This window comes from Chiloscyllium plagiosum, unplaced genomic scaffold, assembly GCF_037043375.1.
Source record: "Chiloscyllium plagiosum isolate Xiang-an unplaced genomic scaffold, Cpla_swu_hap1 HiC_scaffold_39, whole genome shotgun sequence".
NCBI classification, from domain to species: domain Eukaryota; kingdom Metazoa; phylum Chordata; class Chondrichthyes; order Orectolobiformes; family Hemiscylliidae; genus Chiloscyllium; species Chiloscyllium plagiosum.
The window spans coordinates 14,999,461-15,020,568 of NW_028270177.1; the positions used below are offsets into that span (position 1 = coordinate 14,999,461).

Below are 21,108 nucleotides of genomic sequence, written 5' to 3' on the forward strand. Positions count from 1 at the left end.
TTCTCAGTTGCTCTGTCCGTAGATTGTGTGTGGGAGGATGATAGTGGTGGTTGCAGTCGTTGCCAGGGGTTGCAGTCGTTGCCAAGGTTTGTTGTTGTCAAGGGATGCTGCCATTCTCAAGGTTATTGTTGCTGAGGTGAATGGGCATTGTTACTGTTCGATGTTATCATAGGCCATTGTGGCATGATGCTGTGGCCAAGGGTAACTATTGTCCAAGGTTACCATTGTTGATTTTCTGATTGTCAAGATCACTGTATTTAAGGTTTGCTGTTGCTGCGTATAGTTGAAATCAAGGAATGCTGTTAATGTCAATACAGTAAAATTCTTTGACAGAGAATTATTACTCTACTGAATATTATGCACCAACACTGCCCTATTTAATAATGCTGAGGGATGCACAATTTTGACACCTTTTACCTGTTGTCCCTAGAGCTGTAGCAGAGTCAACACCAGCGTGTAAATTAAAATCACTGATAAAGTGAAGTGAAGCTGTAGTGGAATGGGAAAATACAAGAATTCTCAGACATGAGCAGCACATAGATGAGACACATCTTTGATGAAAGCTGTCAGGCTGTGAAATACTGACAGTCATTTGTTGGCTGAATATAACAGGCAGGGAACCAGGTAACCTTGCTGTTTGGATTGTTGTTTGCACAACTTGCATGTTTAGAAAAATGCAAAGGATGTTTTTCCGATCTGTAACATTCATATATTACAAGCGTTCATATAAACAGCATTCACATATCTTTCACGAGATGTAACTCAACAAAAAACCTTAGCCCTTCACAATTCTATCTATTCTGAAAAGATAGCAGGTTGGTTTTAAAACATACTCTGAATATCGAACTGAATCAAAGGCTGATTGTCAACAATTGAGGTCCCAGAGTCTCAATTTATATCTCACATTTTAGAAACAAATCATCACTCAATAAGTTTGACTGGGTGCTTGCTGAATTTCAATCCGATTTTTCAAAATAATAACAGCTCTGAAAAGGTGATTTTGTTTCTCTTTTTCTGCTGGTTTCATTACTTGCCCAATCATACTGTATGGTGAAGCAACAATCTACACAGCTATCTCTAGCAGCCAATAGTAGCATCTTTTGGAGAGTAAGGAGTCATTTTATAGCAGACACAGAAAGAATGGGACAAATGGCCTTCTGTGTTACTGTATCATTTCAGGAAGCATATTTAACCTATCCCTTTCTTAGAGATCATTTCCACTTTTCTGTGTTCTCCTTAGATACCTCACTCCCTCCTCTGTGTGACAAACCTAACTGCTCCTTAAACTCATTTCAACCAGTCCACTCCCATGGCAACTTAGTTCACAACTTCAGTGTGTGAAAATGTCACTGTCTTACCCCTAATCTCCTCATGTTTAAACTCTGCCCTTTGACATTTGATCCTGTCACTACACTGGAACAAGGGGAATATTAATCTATGAAGGCATCGAGTAGAAGGATTGCTTTCGAAGTCAAGGCTTCAGGGGAGCCAAATATTCGCACAGTTCAGGTGGGTTTAATGGTCCTTAACTGTATTGACATATTTTACTGATTCCAACTTCGGCTGATGCTAGGTTAGCAAGACACTCATCTTGCTGCTGTTTGTGGGATCTTAATGATGTGCAAAATACCTCTGAATGTTTGTCACAAAAACCTGGAACAATTCACTGAGAAGACGATAAATTAAAAAAAGCACTTTGGAAAACTCTAATCGGTTTGTCCAGTGCTCCTTTGCAGTCTCAATTGTAAAAATAATTCCAGTGGATATTTGGGGTAGGGCTCAGGAGGGGGGGAGCATTGACTCTCAGCAGCTGGGAGACCAAAGGTATTGTAACCGACCCGGTATTTCCAAGCAATAAACTGAAGCAACCATCAGTGATTACCCCGAGGTGGGAGGGGGAGGGGGAGGGGGAGGGGAAGGAGGAAGGAGGGAGCTGCAGGAAAGCAGAAAGGAGGATTAAGATGAATATTGTTGTCGTCACTAATCATTCTTGCTCTCTTTCTCTTTAGAATCACACTGTGATTGTAATCCTCATTCCCTGACCTTTAAAACAAGAATGAATTAAATTGAGGCAATTTTATGATTTGCGACGTGATGGTATATTAATTTACAGATGCCAGCCTCTTGCTTTGATTATTGGTGCTGCCTGGAGGGTGGTGTGTTAGGATATTAATGAGCTTGATGCTTAGCAATTTCACAAGCTGTGTTGCTAACTATTCAGTATTTGGGCTCCTTTCACATTCTGGACTGGAATTCTGATGTGTGTGATATTAACAGGAACTCTCAGGGTTCCTGATGCTGCAATGTCCAATCAAATATCTCACCAGGTTACTTCGATATCCAAAGCATTGGGGCACAGATAGAGTCATAGAATCAGATAGTCTCGCCGAGCAGGATCCCAAACTAAACTAGTCCTGCCTGCACTTAGCCCATATTCCTCCTAATATTTCTCATTCACAGACCTTAGAGTGGCATGGTGGCTCAGTGGTTAGCACTGCTGCCTTACAGTGCCAGGGACGCGGGTTCGATTCCTACCTTGGGTGACTGTCTGTGTGGAGTTTGCATATTCACTCCTTGTCTGTGTGGGTTTCCTCCCACAGTCCAAAAGATGTGCAGGTCAGGTGAATTGGCCATGTTAAATTTCCCATAGTGTTAGGTGCATTAGTCAGGGGTAAATATAGGGTAGGGGTCTGGGTGGGTAACTTTTCAGAATTGTTGGGCTGAAGCGCCTGTTTCCATACTGTAGGTAATCTAATCTTATCCAAATGCTTTTTGAATGTTGTAACTGAACCCACATCCACCACTTCCTCTGGAAAATCATTCCACACATAAACCACGCTCTGTGTAAAAAAGTTGCCCCTCATGTACTTCTTAAATCTTTCTCCTCTTAGTTCAAAGATATGCCCCCTAGCCTTGAAATCCCCCACCCTAGGGGACAAAAAACTGCCATTGTTATGCACCTTATCAATGCTCCTCATGATTTTAGAAACATCAGTAAGGTCACCCCTCAACCTCTTATGCTCCACTGAAAAATATCCCAGTCTATTTTTATATCTCAAATGCCCCATTCCTGGCTACATCCTGGCAAATTCAGATCCTTCCAGTCAATATTGAATTAACCAATGTCAACTCACTGTGGCTTGGTGGTTAGCACTGCTGCCTCACAGCACCAGGGTCCCAGGTTCGATTCCAGCCTCGGGTGACTGTCTGTGTGGAGTGTGCACATTCTCCCTGTGTCAGCGTGGGTTTCCTCTGGGTGCTCTGGTTTCCTCCCACATTCCAAACATGTACAGGTCAGGTGAATTGTCCATGGTTGTTAGGTGCATTAGTCAGAGGGGGGTGGGTTACTCTTCGGAGGGTCAATGTAGACTTGTTGGGCCGAAGGGCCCGTTTCCACACTGTAGGGAATCTAATCTAAAAAAAACTCGGTTTTCTATAATTGCTTGGGGGATAGTGGGTAGAGATTAATTAGGTCAATTTACCTGATTGTTATGCTGATTGCTGGCAAGTAGTTATACACAGATATAGGGGAGGCAGGCTTAACTCTGGCTATAGTAAATTGATGGATACAGCACAGTAAGAAACAATTTGCATTTATATAGCACTTGCCTCATCCTCAGGGCACCCCAAAATATTTCAAAGCCAATGTGCGATTTTCTTTTAAAGTATAGCACCTATATCCTGAATTTTATATAATACAGAACTATTTCTCTGTTGCTTTTGTGGGCATGCTTTCATTTGTGCACAACAAACAGCAAATAACTGAATGTTTTAGCTGGTTGAGAAATGAATAGTCCCTCAGGACACATTGCAAGAATGCCCCTGCTCACATTTGTAAATATGTGTTGGGATCTCGTGCATTCACTGGAGCAGAATGATGCGGAACATTTCACCTGAAAGGCAGCATTCCAGAGAAGCCACTTTCATCGATGCGATGGTCTGGATTATATGTCCCTGTTTTGCAGTAGAGTTTGAAAATATCACCTGTGAGTCCAAGATTGCTACTGCTGTGCAAGATGTAATGGATTACAGAGCACTAACTGTTCTTTAAAGTATCTCAGCTGGAGACAGTGCCTTTGAATACTTATTCTTGCAAGTGTTATTGTCTATGTTACTATATTTCAGTGATAGGCAGCATCATAAACACTAATGCTTGAAATGCATTCATTCTACACAATGACAGCAGTGTCTACCACCTACGCAGCCTGTCAAGGCTTCCTCATCAATATCTTCCAACCACATGATGTCTCCAACTTAAAAGAATAGGGAAAGTAGAAGGAAGGTTCCCCTCCAGGTTACACATCATCCAGACTTGAAATATAACCCAGTTCCTTGATTGTAACTGGGGAGGATTCCTGGAACTACCTTCCTGACAGCACTATGGGTTTACCCACTTCATGTGGACCTCAACAGTTCAGGAAGATGACCCACCACCATCTCATGGGCAAGTAGAGAATGGGAATAAACACTGACCTGGTCAGAGTTGCCCACACCACACCTATTAAAGATCAAAGAGAAAGGTCTGGTCTGTGTTAGAGGGTGGAATGATTGCCCTTTCCTGTGTTGAATATGGAGGTGGTGGGAGCATTTCATAAGGTAGGAAGGTGCCAGGAGGGACCCCACCATTTCCTTGCCTCTATCTCAATGAAGTTTGGACAGGAAGGCTTGCCATCCCACCACCTAATCAGGCCCCCAAGTAGGTAGTTAATGCCCAGTAAGGGCCTCATCTGCCAATGTTGGTATTCACTAAGTGGCTGTACAGATCAAACACCATCTCCTCACAAAGAGGGTATGGGTTAGTTTCCTTCAGTGTGTTTATACTGTGCTTTAAGAATAGTTAAAGTACAAAGGGAGGTAATTGGACTATTTATGCCATTGGATAAAATTTATGCCCTCCATTATTCAAAATGGTACATAACTCCTCGTGCTTTAGTGGATATTGCTATTGCCTCTCAACTAAAAACTCAAGATTCAAGCCACACACCAGGATTTATTAGCCACAGAAAGGGTATTTGGAGAATTACAATTGTATTTAGTGTGCTGACTGGCTAGTCATGGTCATGTGATGTTTACCTCTGCTGTAAGAGCCTTTGTGTGCAGTCTGTGGGAGTCATGAAATATCTATCACAGTGTCAGTGTGGTACTGCAGGAAATGTGTGGATTTTTACAGCTTTAAGAGAGGCAGTGACTGAAAGAAACAAGACAGAAGGATAAATAAACAACAACTTTGAATTTCTGGGTGAGTCAAAATGGTTGAGAATTGTACATTCCCTCATGCTATGGAAATGAAAGGCAATATGAGACAGAATTAGAATTTTTTCCACTTCATGGCAAAACTATAAAATGCCCACAGGATTAATTTAGAAACTTAAATCAAATAACTGCACAGAGGCCGGTATCCTGTCACCAAGTCACCCTTTATTTACATGAGCACAGTAAATTCAGTCTGACAACACTCAGTCCCTAGAGAATCATAGAATCACTACAATATGGAAGCAGGCCATTCAGCCCACCACACCATCCCTCTGAACACCATTCCAACCAGACCCGCCCCCGCCACATCTCACCCCATCCGCTACCCTATCCACATAACTCTGGATTTGCCATGGTTAATCCACCTAGCCTGCACACCTTTGGACAGTGGGAGGAAACCCACACAGACACAGGGAGAATATACAAACTCCACACAGATTGAGGCTGGAATCAAATCCGGGTCCCTGGCATTGTGAGACAGCAGTGCTAACCACTGAGCCACCTCAAGAATGAGGAGACACTCTGAGACTCTTGTTTGTATCTGTCACAGCTAAAGCTCTCTGATTAGCCCAGGTTAACAGGGATCTCATACTCAACAAGGAGATCCACCTGGCCAACTTGTTCCAATCACGACACTAAGCAAGTAAGAATAAAACCTTATTATCTACATTGGGGACAGAGTGCTCCAAGCTCAGATCTCACGAAGGAGCAGAAAAGCCAAACAGGAGAGACTTTAGAAGCTTTGAAGACATACTATAAACCCCATATAGTGAACAATATATGCTCAACACCAGAACTCAGGGGGAGAGGGAGACTATTGGTTAGTAAAAGACTTAGTGAGCTGAGGCCAGTAATTTTTCTTCATGCAGGCAAAGTTCCACCTCCTACAACTCATCGGCAGAGGTGCAAGTTCTGAGGCAGTGTGTCAGCTCAACCTAAATAGCTCCTGTCCCTCTGGTCAGTACATGTCTCTGGACCCACAGAATGTAGTTAATTATTAATTACCTCAGAATGTTTTAAGTAGTTGGAGTAGTTGTGAGCAGTTGTATCAATTCGCTACAAAGTCTGAAAGGAATGAGGCTGCATAGACCACACAGCATTGATCGAACCTTGTGGGTGAACATGCAGTGGTTCAAGGGGGAAGTAAGCTTCTCAAGGGCAATTAGGGATAGACATTTACATTTGAAATAAAAAGACACCTTCAGGATTTTCTTTGCAGGGTTGAGATGACAAATTCCTCTCACTGTCTCCCCTCTTTCCCCAAATTCCCAATCCCCCTTCATCTCCAACCTTGCCCCCCAACCTCAGCCCTCAACCTCCTCCACAACCCCAAAACAGCACCCCCCTTCTATTCTCCCCAATCCCCAATGCTCCCACCTCTCCCCCAGTCACCATCCCCTTACCACCCACCTCACCTCCAAACCTTCCCCCCAACCATACTCCTAACCCACAATCTCCCCATCCGCCATCCCCCCTCATGCCCATCTCCACCCCGATCTCCTGCGACATCTACCTCCCCATTCCCCTCACCCACCGATCTCCCTCTCAACATCTTCTTCCATTCCCCCAGCCTCACCATTATCCTTGAGCTGTGTGCAATTCCTGTACTTGAACATAGAACCTCCTCAGGAAATGTGTTCAATGCAAACTGCCTGTCTTCATGTTCTCGATTTAATGAGTGATCAATTTGTGAGCAGCACAGGTGTATGCTTGTGATACAATATTGAGAGTATCCCATGGAGTGTGTCTACGACCAACCACTGTTTTGAAGTAATTTATAGAGTTGGGAATCAGGGTTTGATTTTTAAATCACTCAATAATGAGTTTGCATTTGAATTATAGGACAGCCTGTGTTTTAATTAGAGCTGAAAATGTGTTGCTGGAAAAGCGCAGCAGGTAAGGCAGCATCCAAGGAGCAGGAGAATCGACGTTTCGGGCATGAGCCCTTCTTCAGGAAGGGCTCATGCCTGAAACGTCGATTCTCCTGCTCCTTGGATGCTGCCTGACCTGCTGCGCTTTTCCAACAACACATTTTCAGCTCTGTTCTCCAGCATCTGCAGCCCTCACTTTCTCCTGTGTTTTAATTAGCCCACTTTGCATGTATAAATTGCTTTCCATTAACATACTTAATACATTTTCCATAACACACATTCTCTATGTATTTTTTATAGTCTGGATTTTGTCATTTACTGAAAATTTACAAATATTTACAAGCATAATGTCACAAAAACTACTGCTCCCTTCCTGCTCTCCACTGACTACAAACTGAACAGTATGGTATCTTAATTATTCTGTTCCTCTTGACTCCCTCCATTTGTAGAGCAAGGTTTCCTTCTTGTGTACTTTCAAACAGTTTGATTTTCCTCTTGTGTCCATTTTGTAGCACCACACAGTAGCTGCATAGGGCAAATGATTTATTTTCTTAGCTCCGGGTAAAGAAACTTCCTCGCCAGTGTGAGTAGAGCCAGAATATAAGTGAATAGTCCAAAACGAATTGAGTTCAGAAAATGGGAGTGAAGGCGCTGGAGTTTGTGTGTTTGTACACAAATGTCCTTAGAGTGTTTGCAGGCATGCTTAAATCATAGAATCAGAGTCATACAGCATGGAAACAGACCCTCCAGTCCAACCCCTCCATACCAACTGCGTTTCCCAAACTAAACTAGTTCCACTTGTCTGTGTTTGGCCCGTATCCCTCTAAGTATTTCCTGTACCTGTCCAAATGCCTTTTAACTGTTGTAACTATACCATTTCATTATACGTATGGACCATTCTCTGTGTGAAAAAAATCCCCTTTAAGAATCCTAACTGCAGAAAAAGGCCATTATGTCTACAATTACTTTGTAAAGAACATCCCTTATCCTTTCCTTGCCACCCAGCATTTAACGTGGCCCATCCACCTAACCTATACATCAAGGGGAACTTGCAAACTTCACACAGAAAGTCACCCCAAGGCTGGAATTGAACCTAGGTCCCTAGCCCTGTAAGGCAGCAGTGCTAACTACTGTGCTACACTTTAAGGTCATGGAGTAGGGGTGCGTGCAAGAAGGGGCCCTGATTGGTGTACTCGTGTGGGTGTTAGAATGTGAGAATGAGTCCAGCCTCTGTGAGTGCACCCTGGGACACATCAGAACAGATCTGAACTCAGCTTAAAGTTTAAGAACTTGATGTTTCAGTTTAATGTTAACAGCCTCTTGCATCCCAGATTGGGATTCTAGTCTTTAATGCACAGAACAATGTTAGTATAAACACAACAAAGTATTTGAATTTAGTGTGTACATGAAGGACTGGGGTACATAGCTACAAAACTACTGAACATGAAACTGTGCCAAATCATTCCTGTTCAGGTGTGATTTCTAATTGCTAACATTCCCATTTCTAAATTGGTTCCTTGTCGATACATACCTCACCCAGAACTGAAGATCATAGCATATATGCTATCTATGACCATGTTTGTTGGTCTGTCTTTGAATGAGAAACTAAACCCAGGTGTCTTCTGCCTGCTCAAGCTAATGATAGTTATGAATCCAAAGCACCTAGTCATAGAGTCATAGAGATGTAAAACACGGAAACAGGTCCTTCAGTTCAACTCATCCATGCTGATCCAATATCCTAAATAAATCTAGTCCCATTTGCCAGCACTTGGCCTATATTCCCCTAAGCCCTTGCTGTTCATATGCTCATCCAGATGCCTTTTAACTATTGCAATTGTGCCAGCCTGCATCACTTCCTCTGGCAGCTCATTCCAAATACGCACCACTCTTTGCATGAAAAAGTTGCCCCTTAGATCCCTTTTAAATCTTTCTGCTTTCACCTTAAACCTATGCCCTCTAGTTTTGGACTTTCTCACCCCAGGGAAAACTGCTCCTCCTGATTTTATAAACCTCTGTAAGGTCACCCCTCAGCTTCCGACACTCCAGGGAAAACAGCCCTAGTCTATTCAGCCTCTCCCTATAGCTGAAACCCTTCAACCCTGGCAACATCCTTGTAAATGTTTTCTCAATCCTTTCAAGTTTCACAACATCCTTCCCATGGCAGGGAGACCAGAATTGCACACAGTATTCCAATAGTGGCCTAACCAATGTCCTGTACAGCCGCAACATGACCTCCCAACTCATATACTCAATGTACAGATCAACAAAGGTAAGTGTACCAAATGCCATTTTCACTATCCTATTTACGTGCAACTCCACTTTCAAGGAATTCACAAAGCAAAAGCCTTGCCTAACTCAAAAACAGTAAAGTCTAGTTTCTTGAGTCCTCCTCTTTTAATGCCTGTCATACTGATTTTGTCATTCTGACAGACTCATGGTTAAAAAAGAAGCAACAGGAGTCCAGACAAAGACAAGCTTAAGATTTCACTATTCCCTTGAAGTTGGGTCTGCCAATCAGAATTGCTAAATGTAATGTCAAAGTTATAACAGCATTTAGACATATGACAATAGTACATTTATTGTTCTTTGAAAGGCAGAAACACTGTAGAAATACAGAATTACAGCAGACAAATGAAGATCATTCATGTCCACATTTGTTCTCAAAGCAAGGAATGCAAAGCTAATTTTGCTGTCTCTCTTGAATAAGGTTCTGAGGGTGTTAATATTCATGTCACTGTGGTTCCACCCATTCTACCGATGTCTTCCAGTCTGTGGGTGAAAACAAGGTATTCTACTCTAGCTTTTGGTGGGAGTGGATGTATCCATACCAGCTTCCTAGGTTTTGAATAATTATGATTGACCAAATATAATTGTACCTGTTACTATCAGGCAATAAACCTTGTTATCCAAGAACAGTACCTCCTCCGTAGCTACTCAACTGTGGTGTGTTCTCTGTCACTAATCACTTGAGAGGCCAATGGAACAGAGGAGGATTGGAGACAGTGAGTGACGTATAATCTCACAGTGGTAAAGGGGGAAAATATCCTAAGGTCCTGGCAGTGGTCATCTGGAAAGTTATCACACTCTCTGCATTTTCCTGTATCTTCCTCTGAATGATCAAATATTTAAACTTTCCCCAAAATGTTTGTCCAAAATTTCTTCCAAAGGCGCATCAACCACTTTGTGGGCAAAGATTTCACAATCCAGTAACTCTCTGCACAAAGACATTTCTGCCTCGTGCTCTCAGCAACAAGTTCAACATAAATGTGTCACAAGTGCCACCTCTCAGTAGCTAAGTGCATAACCTCTCTGACTGAGAGGTTGGTGAGTCATGGAGAAGTCATGTGTCCAAACCAACACTGTATACTAAGAGTTTAGCCGCTCACAACTATTTAAAATACCCCAAAATAATTTGGTCAGAAAGACTGGTGATTTTTGAGCTAAAGGACTGCTATGTTTTGTATTGTTTATTCCCCTGTTTTTTCCTACTGTGCTGTCACATGGAGAATGACTCGTCTATGATACTGAGAGAGCTGGAGTTGCACGTGTCTGTTGTCAGTTGGCTCTTATCAAAGAGGCCAGATGATGGCTTAGCTGTGACTGCATTAATGACAGCGATAAGTAATGGCATTAACACCAGAAGTGTATACAGTGATGCAGATCCCAGAGTCATGTGCTTTAGAACTAGAAAGGAAGCTCTAACTTAGTGTGAAGATAATAAGTGCATGGATCAAGCTGTAAATAAAGAGTTCTTTCAGTTTCAATGGAGCCAAGCAGCATTACTTCAGGTCAAGCACTGTTTAGTCTCCCAAAGTACACAATAGGGCTTTTCGATCAGTTGAGTTACAGTTTAGGATTCATAATAATAGGAACAGGAGTAGGCCTTTCAGTCAGTCATCCCTTTTCATCTTTCAGGAAGGTCATGGTTGATCTATTGTGGTCAAACTCCACTTTCATGTCTGTCCCCTGGAAGCCTTGCATTCATTGTCAATCAAAAATGTATCTAACCCAGTCTTGAAGAAATTCAATGACACAGCCTCCACAACTTCCTGCAGCAGAGAATTCCACAAACTAGAGACCTATGAAAGAAAAAGAATAGCCTTAATTTGTGTCTGAAATGTTGCACCTCCTCTTTTTAAACAGTGTTGACTAGTATGCATCTCCTTCACTGGAGAAAACATGCCTCCCAACTCCCCCACCTCCTCCCAAAACCTCCTCATTCCCCTCCCCACCCCCCCACTCCCCGCTCTCACCAACCAGTTTCACTGCCAACCCCACTCAGGATCTTGTCTTCATTAAAGACATTACCTCTCATTTTTTCTAAGTTCCATTGTGCGTGTTTCCAACCTGCCCAGCTTTCTTTGCAAGGTAAGCAGTTCATCCCAGGAATGAGTGAAGTGCACCTTCAATAAACTGCTTCTAAGGTACTTGAAACTTTTTCAAATAAGGAGACCAAAATTGTACACTGTACTCCGGCTATGGTTTCACTACACTTCTGTGCAGCTGTGGTAAAACATCTCTTTTATTTTCCCATCCTCTTAGACACAAGTCTGACATTCCATTTGCCATGTCATTGTCGGATCCTCCCTGACATTTGATTTTATCGTAAAAGCAATGCCCTGGTTTCATCTATAATGGAGTGTAACTCCATTTCCTGAGCTCCTGCAGTCCCTCGGTGCAATGGTCTAATCAATCTGGCTGCACTGCAAACTCATATCCACACATAACCATCTCAAAAGACTGCTTCCCTTTTCTGAAGAGCATGTGATAGGCACACACAGACTGAGTATCTCTCTGTCACTTGCAAAGCCAGGGAAGTGGATTTGTAGGGTTTTGGTGGATTCCAATTCATTACATTTTCTGAATAAACCTGGCGCACAGACAAATGCTCAAAATAATAATTGAGCTTTGTCTGACATGTTGGAGAGTCTGGAATCGCATCAAATCTTCAGAAAGTTTTCTCCTTGAGACAGAGGAAACAGCATCCTGGTGCTCAGAAATGATTTTCAGACAGTGATATGACCTGGAATGATCAACTCAGTTCTTTGGATCCTGTGTCAAGGTTCCTAAGTACAATGTCCACTTCACAGTATTATGTAGCACTCAATTGACACAATTGTACTTGTATCCGCTTGAACAACAGGAGCTATGTGCTTGTCAAAAATATAGCCAAGCTACTGGGTTGCTCAGAGATTCTATATTGACCAATTAGCTCGGATATAATATATGTATATATATATATATATATATATATATATATATACACACATGTATATATATAAAACTGTGCAGCAGTCTGACTGACTGAAACTATGTCTTAAATATTGCAGCGTTCTGATTTTCATGATCCATGATCAGATTTGATTAAATTTCCAGAATTAGGAATGTACATATCCTTTACACAGAGTGAGTGGACAATTCAGGGTTTACTAAGAGTAGGAGACAGAAACCGAGTGGGAACGTGATGAGACTGGCACTTATTGGATTCCAGACAAACGGCACCAGTTAGGGGCTGGCTCTCTAGGCAGGCAAACCTAGTTGAAGAGTAATGCATAGTCAAGGAGACCAGTGACCAGTGTGGTAGCAACATGCATCATCCAGTTAATCCTCAAGTGTTTGTTAAAACACCTTGGGCTCAGGTCAAGAGGCTGATTTTTTCTAAACTGCGTCTGAATGTTAGATGCGGGAAAAAAAAAACAAGTGATTTCTCTGATACAGACATCAGTTGAATTTTTAATTTGTATCAGAGGCATGCCCCTTGGGGAATGTGAGAACTAACCTAAAGCATGTATTCCTGCAATTCTTGGCCTTCATTAATTATTGCCGCCAGCTGTCTGGATTTTCTAGGTTTCCTGTGGATCTCAGGGCAGGAATTCTTCATTTTCTTTATTCTTTGTCTCCCTGCCAGACTAACAATAATCTGACGATGGTCTCCGCTGTAAACCTGACCCTATTTAATGTTGATCAGAAGGACAATGGAAAACTGCTGACCTGCATCGCAGAAAACGTGGTGGGGATGACGAATGCCTCAGTGGTGTTACATGTTTACTGTAAGTATGGATTAAATGGCAGCTTACTGCTGTAAGCAGACACGGGGGAGTTCCAACATTCAGTTATTTTTGGTTAAGGTGGACCAAATGGCCGCCTTCTGTTTGGTATGATTAAAAGCTATCCTTCAGCAAGCATTGGGCCCCAGCTTGCTCTTACAGACGAATGACCAGACAGCGCAGTTATGATTTGGGGACTGTGCATATTCAGGAATATGTACATTGCATCAGTCCCTGGCTAAAGTGTCTCTTATGGTGGGTAAAATTTTGTTTTCATGTTTGTTTTATTATCCTAGTCTGATCACTGATCCTTATACATCGCTTGACTTCTTAAGTCTGTGCTTGGAACTCGAGAGTCCATTGACAGGCTCTCTGCAGAAGCTGCTGGCGAAAAGACCTGGAGCTCGCTGTAAAGAGTCCATGCATATTGAAAATTCTGAGACATTTAAACTTATAAAATACAACTGTTTGGTTCAGGACTATAGTCAAAAATGTGTTGCACCTAATCAAATAAGATATACAATTGAATCCACATTTAACACGTCGAACTGTAATGAGCTTAAATACTATTTTCTCTTTTCAAACTTGCAGTTCCTCCTCATATCAGTGAGTTATCAGAGCCCGAACAGCGACACATGCACTGCATTGAGTTCACCGTCTTTGGCAACCCTTTGCCCACCATTCATTGGTTGCACCGGGGCCACCGGTTGAATGAGACCGAATATATCAAAACCAAGGTCTACGATGAGTCCACGGACTGGCTCCATGGGTGCTTGCTCTTTGACAAACCGACCCACTACAACAATGGGAACTATACACTTGTGGCTGAAAATGACTTGGGAGTGGAGACAGAGACGGTCTATGCTCATTTCCTGGGTATCCCATTTCCTGGTACGTATCCCAACTGTTTTTATTATGCATCCTGGAACATTGGCAAAAGTTTAACTCCATATTGGCCTGAAGTCTGACCAAGGCATTAGTTCTCAACCCCAGAGTCTATCAGAATCAAGACTGTTGTGTGATCACAATGGGATGAGTGAAGGAAACTAGGGACATTTCTTTAATGGCTGTTTTCAAAACAGAAACATGCTCTATGTTTATTTTCCTTTTAGTAGGGTTCATTTTTAAGGATTCTATGGACTGTTTGCATACTCTGCCTACCAATTCGTCTGTTCTGGGTTTGTAAGCTGCACAGATTCAAATTAGTTGATCAGCTGTAACGTTTGCTTCATAACCTATGATGTGTTTTACCATTTTAGATAAACTAATCCACAGAATTAATCAGTTTCTGATGAGTGGTTGATCATTACACCATTGTCATTAATATGAAAGAAAATAGTTCAGGCCAAAAAGGTCACAAAGGTGATTCCTCTGCCATCTAGCCAGAGTCAGCTGAAAAGACTACAGAATTTCGCAAATATCATTTTGATGGATTTAATATAAATCTCTGAATTTGCAAACTCAGTACTCTAATGCTGATTCCATAATAATTTAAGTGTGAAAATCCTTTCTTTTCTAGTGGAAGAATAATTAAGATCAATTTTCTGTACATCAAGAACAATTATTTAATTGAATGCTCCAATCTTCATGAGATTCTTGAAATAATATGGGGTTATTAAGGGAATTTCTTAGTATTTGCTGGATTCAGGGTTGTGCTGATTGCCTTGGATATCACTGCTAACTGCTACTGAACTAAGTTCCTGCAAACTGACAAGCTGGAGTGTAACAAAGCAAAGCTTTCTGATCACATCTTAGGCTGTGTACCATTGAATTCTACAATCTCTCTCAACCGAAATATTTGTACTATTTCTTCTACTTTTCCTGCCAAAATGGACAAGTTCACACTTAGCCATATGATACGTCATCTACCCACTGTTTTGCGTACTTATTTCACCTGGTCCATATCTGTGCAGATGTACCTACTAGAGAAGGTGCAAAACTTGATCTACCCTTGGGAAATAATGCAGGGCAGGTGACTGAGGTGTCAGTGGGGGAGCACTTTGGGGCCAGCGCCCATAATTCTATTTGTTTTAAAATAGTAATGGAAAAGGATAAACCAGATCTAAAAGTTGAAGTTCTAAATTGGAGAAAGGCCAATTTTGATGGTATTAGGCAAGAACTTTCAAAAGCTGATTGGAGACAGATGTTCACAGGTAAAGGGACGGCTGGAAAATGGGAAGCCTTCAGAAATGAGATAACAAGAATCCAGAGAAAGTATATTCCTGTCAGGGTGAAAGGGAAGGCTGGTAGGTATAGGGAATGCTGGATGACTAAAGAAATTGAGGGTTTGGTTAAGAAAAAGAAGGAAGCATATGTCAGGTATAGACAGGATAGATCAAGTGAATCCTTAGAAGAGTATAAAGAAAGTAGGGGTATACTTAAGAGGGAAATCAGGAGGGCAAAACATGAGATAACTTTGGCAAATACAATTAAGGAGAATCCTTAATATATTTTACAAATATATTAAGGACAAAAGGGTAACTAGGGAGAGAATAGGGCCCCTCAAAGATCAGCAAGGCAGCCTTTGTGTGGAGCCACAGAAAATGGGGGAGATACTAAATGAATATTTTGCATCAGTATTTACTGTGGAAAAGGATATGAAAGATATAGACTGTCGGGAAATAGATGGTGACATCTTGCAAAATGTCCAGATTACAGAGGAGAAAGTGCTGGATATCTTGAAATGGTTAAAAGTGGATAAATCCCCAGGACCTGATCAAGTGTACCCGAGAACTCTGTGGGAAGCTAGAGAAGTGATTGTTGGGCCTCTTGCTGAGATATTTGTATCATCGATAGTCACAGGTGAGGTGCCAGAAGACTGGAGGTTGGCAAACGTGGTGCCACTGTTTAAGAAGGGCGGTAAAGACAAGCCAGGGAACTCTACACCGGTGAGCCTGACCTCATTGGTGGGCAAGTTGTTGGAGGGAATCCTGAGGGACAGGATGTACATGTATTTGGGAAGGCAAGGACTGATCTGGGATAGTCAACATGGCTTTGTGCATGGGGAATCATGTCTCACAAATTTGATTGAGGTTTTTGAAGAAGTAACAAAGAAGATTGATGAGGGCAGAGCAGAAGATGTGATCTATATGGACTTTAGTAAGACGTTCGACAAGGTTCCCCATGGAAGACTGATAGCAAGGTTAGATTTCATGGAATACAGGGAGAACTAGCCATTTGGATAGAGAACTGGCTCAAAGGTAGAAGACAGAGGGTGGTGGTGGTGGAGGGTTGTTTTTCAGACTGGAGGCCTGTGACCAGTGGAGTGCCACAAGGATCGGTGCTGGGCCCTCTACTTTTTGTCATTCACATAAATGATTTCGTTGCGAGCATAAGAGGTACAGTTAGTAAGTTTGCAGATGCCACCAAAATTGGAGGTGTAATGAACAGCGAAGAGGGTTACCTCAGATTACAACAGGATCTGGGCCAGATGAGCCAATGGGCTGAGAAGTGGCAGATAGAGTTTAATTCAGATAAATGCGAGGTGCTGCATTTTGGGAAAGCAAATCTTAGCAGGACTTATACACTTAATGATAAAGTCCTAGGGAGTGTTGCTGAACAAAGAGACCTTGGAGTGCAGGTTCATAGCTCCTTGAAAGTGGAGTCGAAGGTAGATAAGATAGTGAAGAAGGCGTTTGGTATGCTTTCCTTTTTTAGTCAGAGTATTGAGTACAGGAGTTGGGAGGTCATGTTGTGGCTGTACAGGACATTGGTTAGGCCACTGTTGGAATATTGCATGCAATTTTGGTCTCCTTCCTATCAGAAAGATGTTGTGAAACTTGAAAGGGTTCAGAAAAGATTTACAACGATGTTGCCAGGTTTGGAGGATCTGAGCTATAGGAAGAGGCTGAACAGGCTGGGGCTGTTTTCCCTGAGCGCGGAGGCTGAGGTGTGACCTTATAGATGTTTACAAAATTATGAGGGGCATGGATTGGATAAATAGACAAAGTCTTTTCCCTGGGGTCGGGGATTCCAGAACTTGAGGGCATAGGTTTAGGGTGAGAGGGGAAAGATATAAAAGAGACCTAAGAGGCAACTTTTTCACGCAGAGGGTGGTACGTGTATGGAATGAGCTGCCAGAGGATGTGGTAGAGGCTGGTACAATTGCAACATTTAAGAGACATCTGGATGAGTATATGAATAGGAAGGGTTTGTAGGGATGTGGGCCGGGTGCTGGCAGGTGGGACTAGATTGGGTTGGGATATCTGGTCGGCATGGACAGGTTGGACGGAAGGGTCTGTTTCCATGCTGTTTATCTCTATGACTCTATGACTCTATATCCCTATGCAGAATATCAAACTCCTCTGGACAAATTACTTGCATTACAATGCACATTTTAAGTTATTATGGACTTTGTTGGAGAATCAAGTTCACTTTTCTCACATCGTTCACTAACCAAAACCACCTAAAACACATTTTTCTCATGACTTTATGAAGATGTTTAAAATTCTTTTTCATTTGAGCAGTGCAATTTCTTAAACATAAACTATGCATGTTCTCTATACTATGTTTTTTCACCAAATCTTGCTTGGAGGTAGTTGGGGTATTGCAGTACCCATATTGCGCAATTGTATAATGTATATGGATGTAGAGTACACAGATGCCCTCGACGTCGATGTGTTTCTAGCCATTTGTTTCGTGGACAATGTGCAGGGCAGAGGAATGCTTCGAGAGTTTGGCTTGCATTAAACAAAGCATAAACAGCTGGACTTACTTGAAAGCAAATTCAGAAATTGGGGAGTACTGTGTGGTTGCGTAGTTACTTCATGATGAGGTTTGTCTGATTTTGATCTTGTTGGATGCCTGCAGTAATGTACTTTCTGAGTTCCTTTAGTGTTGTATTCCCATATTACCAATCTTTGTACTTAATAATATGTGTCATTTTGACCAGTCTGTGTTCCTGGGAGAGGGTTGTTTGAGCTAGCTCGCTGCTTCCAGTCCTCCTTTGTCTTAGGCCGATCTAAAGATTAATGGTAGAGGATATGCCACTGTACCTATAGAAGAGGTACTGTTCATAGGTAACAAGGTTTATTTCCTCCTAGCATTAAGGACAACTAGATTTGGTCAGGCGTAATTGCTCAGACCTTAGGGAGGTGGAGTAGATATATCTGCTGACTCCAAGAGCTAGACTAAAACTCTTGATCTCCACTCAGAGATTGCATGTATGATCAGTGAAGTGGGGGAAGCCAATAAACATGAACATTAATACCTTTGGAACCATTGCCTTATACAGCACATTTTGCCTTCCTGTCAGACAGATACAGTGTGCTTCAGCAATTGCAAAGAGGAAACATGCAGTGGGCTTCATTTCCTGGATGCGAAACTTTCATCAATGCTTCTCAAGTTTGAATACAAGCTGCAGAAGTATTTCCTACGACAGTCTCAGTGGGTATGCCTCTAACTGGTTTGAGACAACATGCTTCACATTGTTACTGAATCATTAACAGACCCTTCATCCCAATAGTAAGGCATCATTACTTCCTCTCAGAGTGGTGATATTGAAAATTCATTTGCATCTGCAGCACCTCATTAAACTGTCTGGCTCTGAGTCATGTGTCGTGGCTGGGAGACAGCACCTTGCATCCACAATTGCCCATCAGAGTAGAGCTACTCTCTGAGAGCAGATTCGAGCACGCTGAGAGTGTAGGTGGACAGTGCCCCCCGCACTCAGTATGCAGAAACCGACCCTTTTCATTGCTAAAGTGAGTCGGAAATCCAGCAGATCGTCAACCCCAAGCACATGTGAAGAGGGTGTGACACTGCTTTGGGGTTACACCCTGTGCAGTACCAAAACAAAGGAGGGTGATCATCTCCTCCAGGAAGATCACATCTGGAGTCAGGCTGTCACCTGCCCTAAGGTGATGCTCTCATGTTTGTAATCTCCTTCAGGCAAAACCTGTAACTGCAGCCTGCTGTCTACAAAGATCTCAGGAGCTTGAAAGAGGAAAAAGGCCAGCAGCCATCTTAGGAAATGCCTCACATGAGGCTGATCTTTTCTTCAGTATGTCAGATTACAAGGGATACTTTACCCATTTGAGATTTTTAAGTACATACATCCCCCTTTAAATGAACTTTGTAGTTACTAGGATACCAACCTTTGTGGACTTTCATTTCCTAATCGTCAGTTTTGTTTTTACTTATGAACATGAGAAATAAGAGCATGTGAAGAGCCTGATCTGCCATTCACTACAATCAAGGGTGATCAGTCTCAACTGTAGTTTTCCCATTACCCTCGATTTCCGAGAGTCCATGAATCTGTCTCTCTCAGCCGTAACTGTGTTCGATGATGTACCATCGGCAACCATTTAGGGCAGAGAATCATAGAATCCCTACAGTGCGAAAACAGACCCTTCAGCCCATGAAGTCCACACGGAGCCTGTGAAGAACATTCTACTCAGACCTACCCCCTCTCAGTAATTCTGCATTTCCCATGGCTAACCCATCCAGCCTGTACATCACTGGACACTGTGGGCAATTTAGCATGGCCGATCCACCTAACCTGCACATCTTTGGACAGTGGGAGGGAACCAGAGCACCTGGAGGAAAGTCACAAAGACACAGGGAGAATGTGTAAACTCCTCACAGACAGTTGCTCGAGGGTGGAATTAAACTCAGGTCCCTGGCGCTATGAACCTACAGTGCTAACCACTGAGCCACCGTGCTGCCCAAGACGTTCTGAAGAGGGGTCACTGGACCCGAAACATTAACTCTGCTTTCTTTCCACAAATGCTGCCAGATCAGCTGAGTTTCACCAGCAATATCTGTTGTTGTTTCCAAAATCAATCTCTTTACCTAAGATAGCGAACCCATGTTCTAGATTCTCTAACCAGTGGAAACATCTCAAAGTTTATATCCTGTCAAGCCCCTTCAATGTGTTTTCAGATATAAGCTTTAGCACAGAATACATTTCTATAGAAATCACAAGACCATAAGGTTTGGCGTTTGTTTATGTTGGGATTTTTCCAGTATTCTTTGCTTTCTTCCTCCTCTGAAGGGACAGGCTAACTTATTTGGTTTACACCACCAAATATATATATATAAATATATTTATGTGTAGCATATTACTAACCTAATCATGTTGCTTCTTATGGCACAATTACTTCTATGTTTCCCAATCTACTACTATCTGTATATCTTGGAATATACCTCCCACAGGGAGCACTGGATTGACTAACTTTCATATATGTGCCATTTGCACTTTATATGTACAGTATATTATGTCTGATTTTATACATGATACATTTGTACTCTGGAGTATATTTACTTTACGTGTTATGCTTGTTTTGTGCATGTACAGTATTTGCACTACAAGTACATCAGATTTGATTTAGCTATCTGCTGCATCTGCAATTTCCAAGCTTGTCCTCGTTTCAGGCACCTTTCAAGTAGCTGTTAACACCAGAGAGAGTTGAAAGCTTTTCTTAAAAGAACTGAAACATTAGTCACTAATTATCGCTAATGTTACAAATTGCTGTTTGATTTCTTTATTCTCTGCCCAGTAATTTTCAAATGATAATTTTGAAATAAAACTAAGTACTGCAGACAAATCCTCATTAAATTTAGTTTCAGGTAGGACTGACTTATTTACAAGTTAATGGTGTCAATTCCGTGACTTACCTGATTAAATAATTTAGCAGAAGACAATTTGAGGGCAGTGTTGTATGGGCATGCCAGCACATTACGCTGTATGAATTACTGCTCATGATTGCTGCCACTGTCCTGTTTAAGAGTAGGAAACTACAGAGCCTGCTTGGTCCAGTGTAGATCCTGGTCTAACCAGAAGAGTTTTTTTTAATGGTTAACAAGATATAGTTCATTTCATGTCAGCAACTTTATAGGTTACATTGGTCCCATAAAGAACCTTAGAATCCTTACAGTGCAGAATGAGGCCATTTCCATAAGACCATAAGACATAGGAGCGAAAGTAAGGCCATTCG

General features: G+C 42.0%; 1 protein-coding gene across 2 annotated transcripts in view; it reads left to right on the forward strand.

Annotated features, from left to right (window-relative positions):
* Positions 1 to 21,108, forward strand: part of LOC122540954 (NT-3 growth factor receptor-like) — a 767,468-nt gene that overhangs the window by 391,344 nt on the left and 355,016 nt on the right. For both annotated transcript variants that reach the window (XM_043677305.2, XM_087981472.1), the window contains exons 7-8: positions 13,033 to 13,174; positions 13,763 to 14,062. In XM_043677305.2, the coding sequence (XP_043533240.1) occupies positions 13,033 to 13,174; positions 13,763 to 14,062 (442 nt within the window). The remainder of the gene's footprint in view (positions 1 to 13,032; positions 13,175 to 13,762; positions 14,063 to 21,108) is intronic.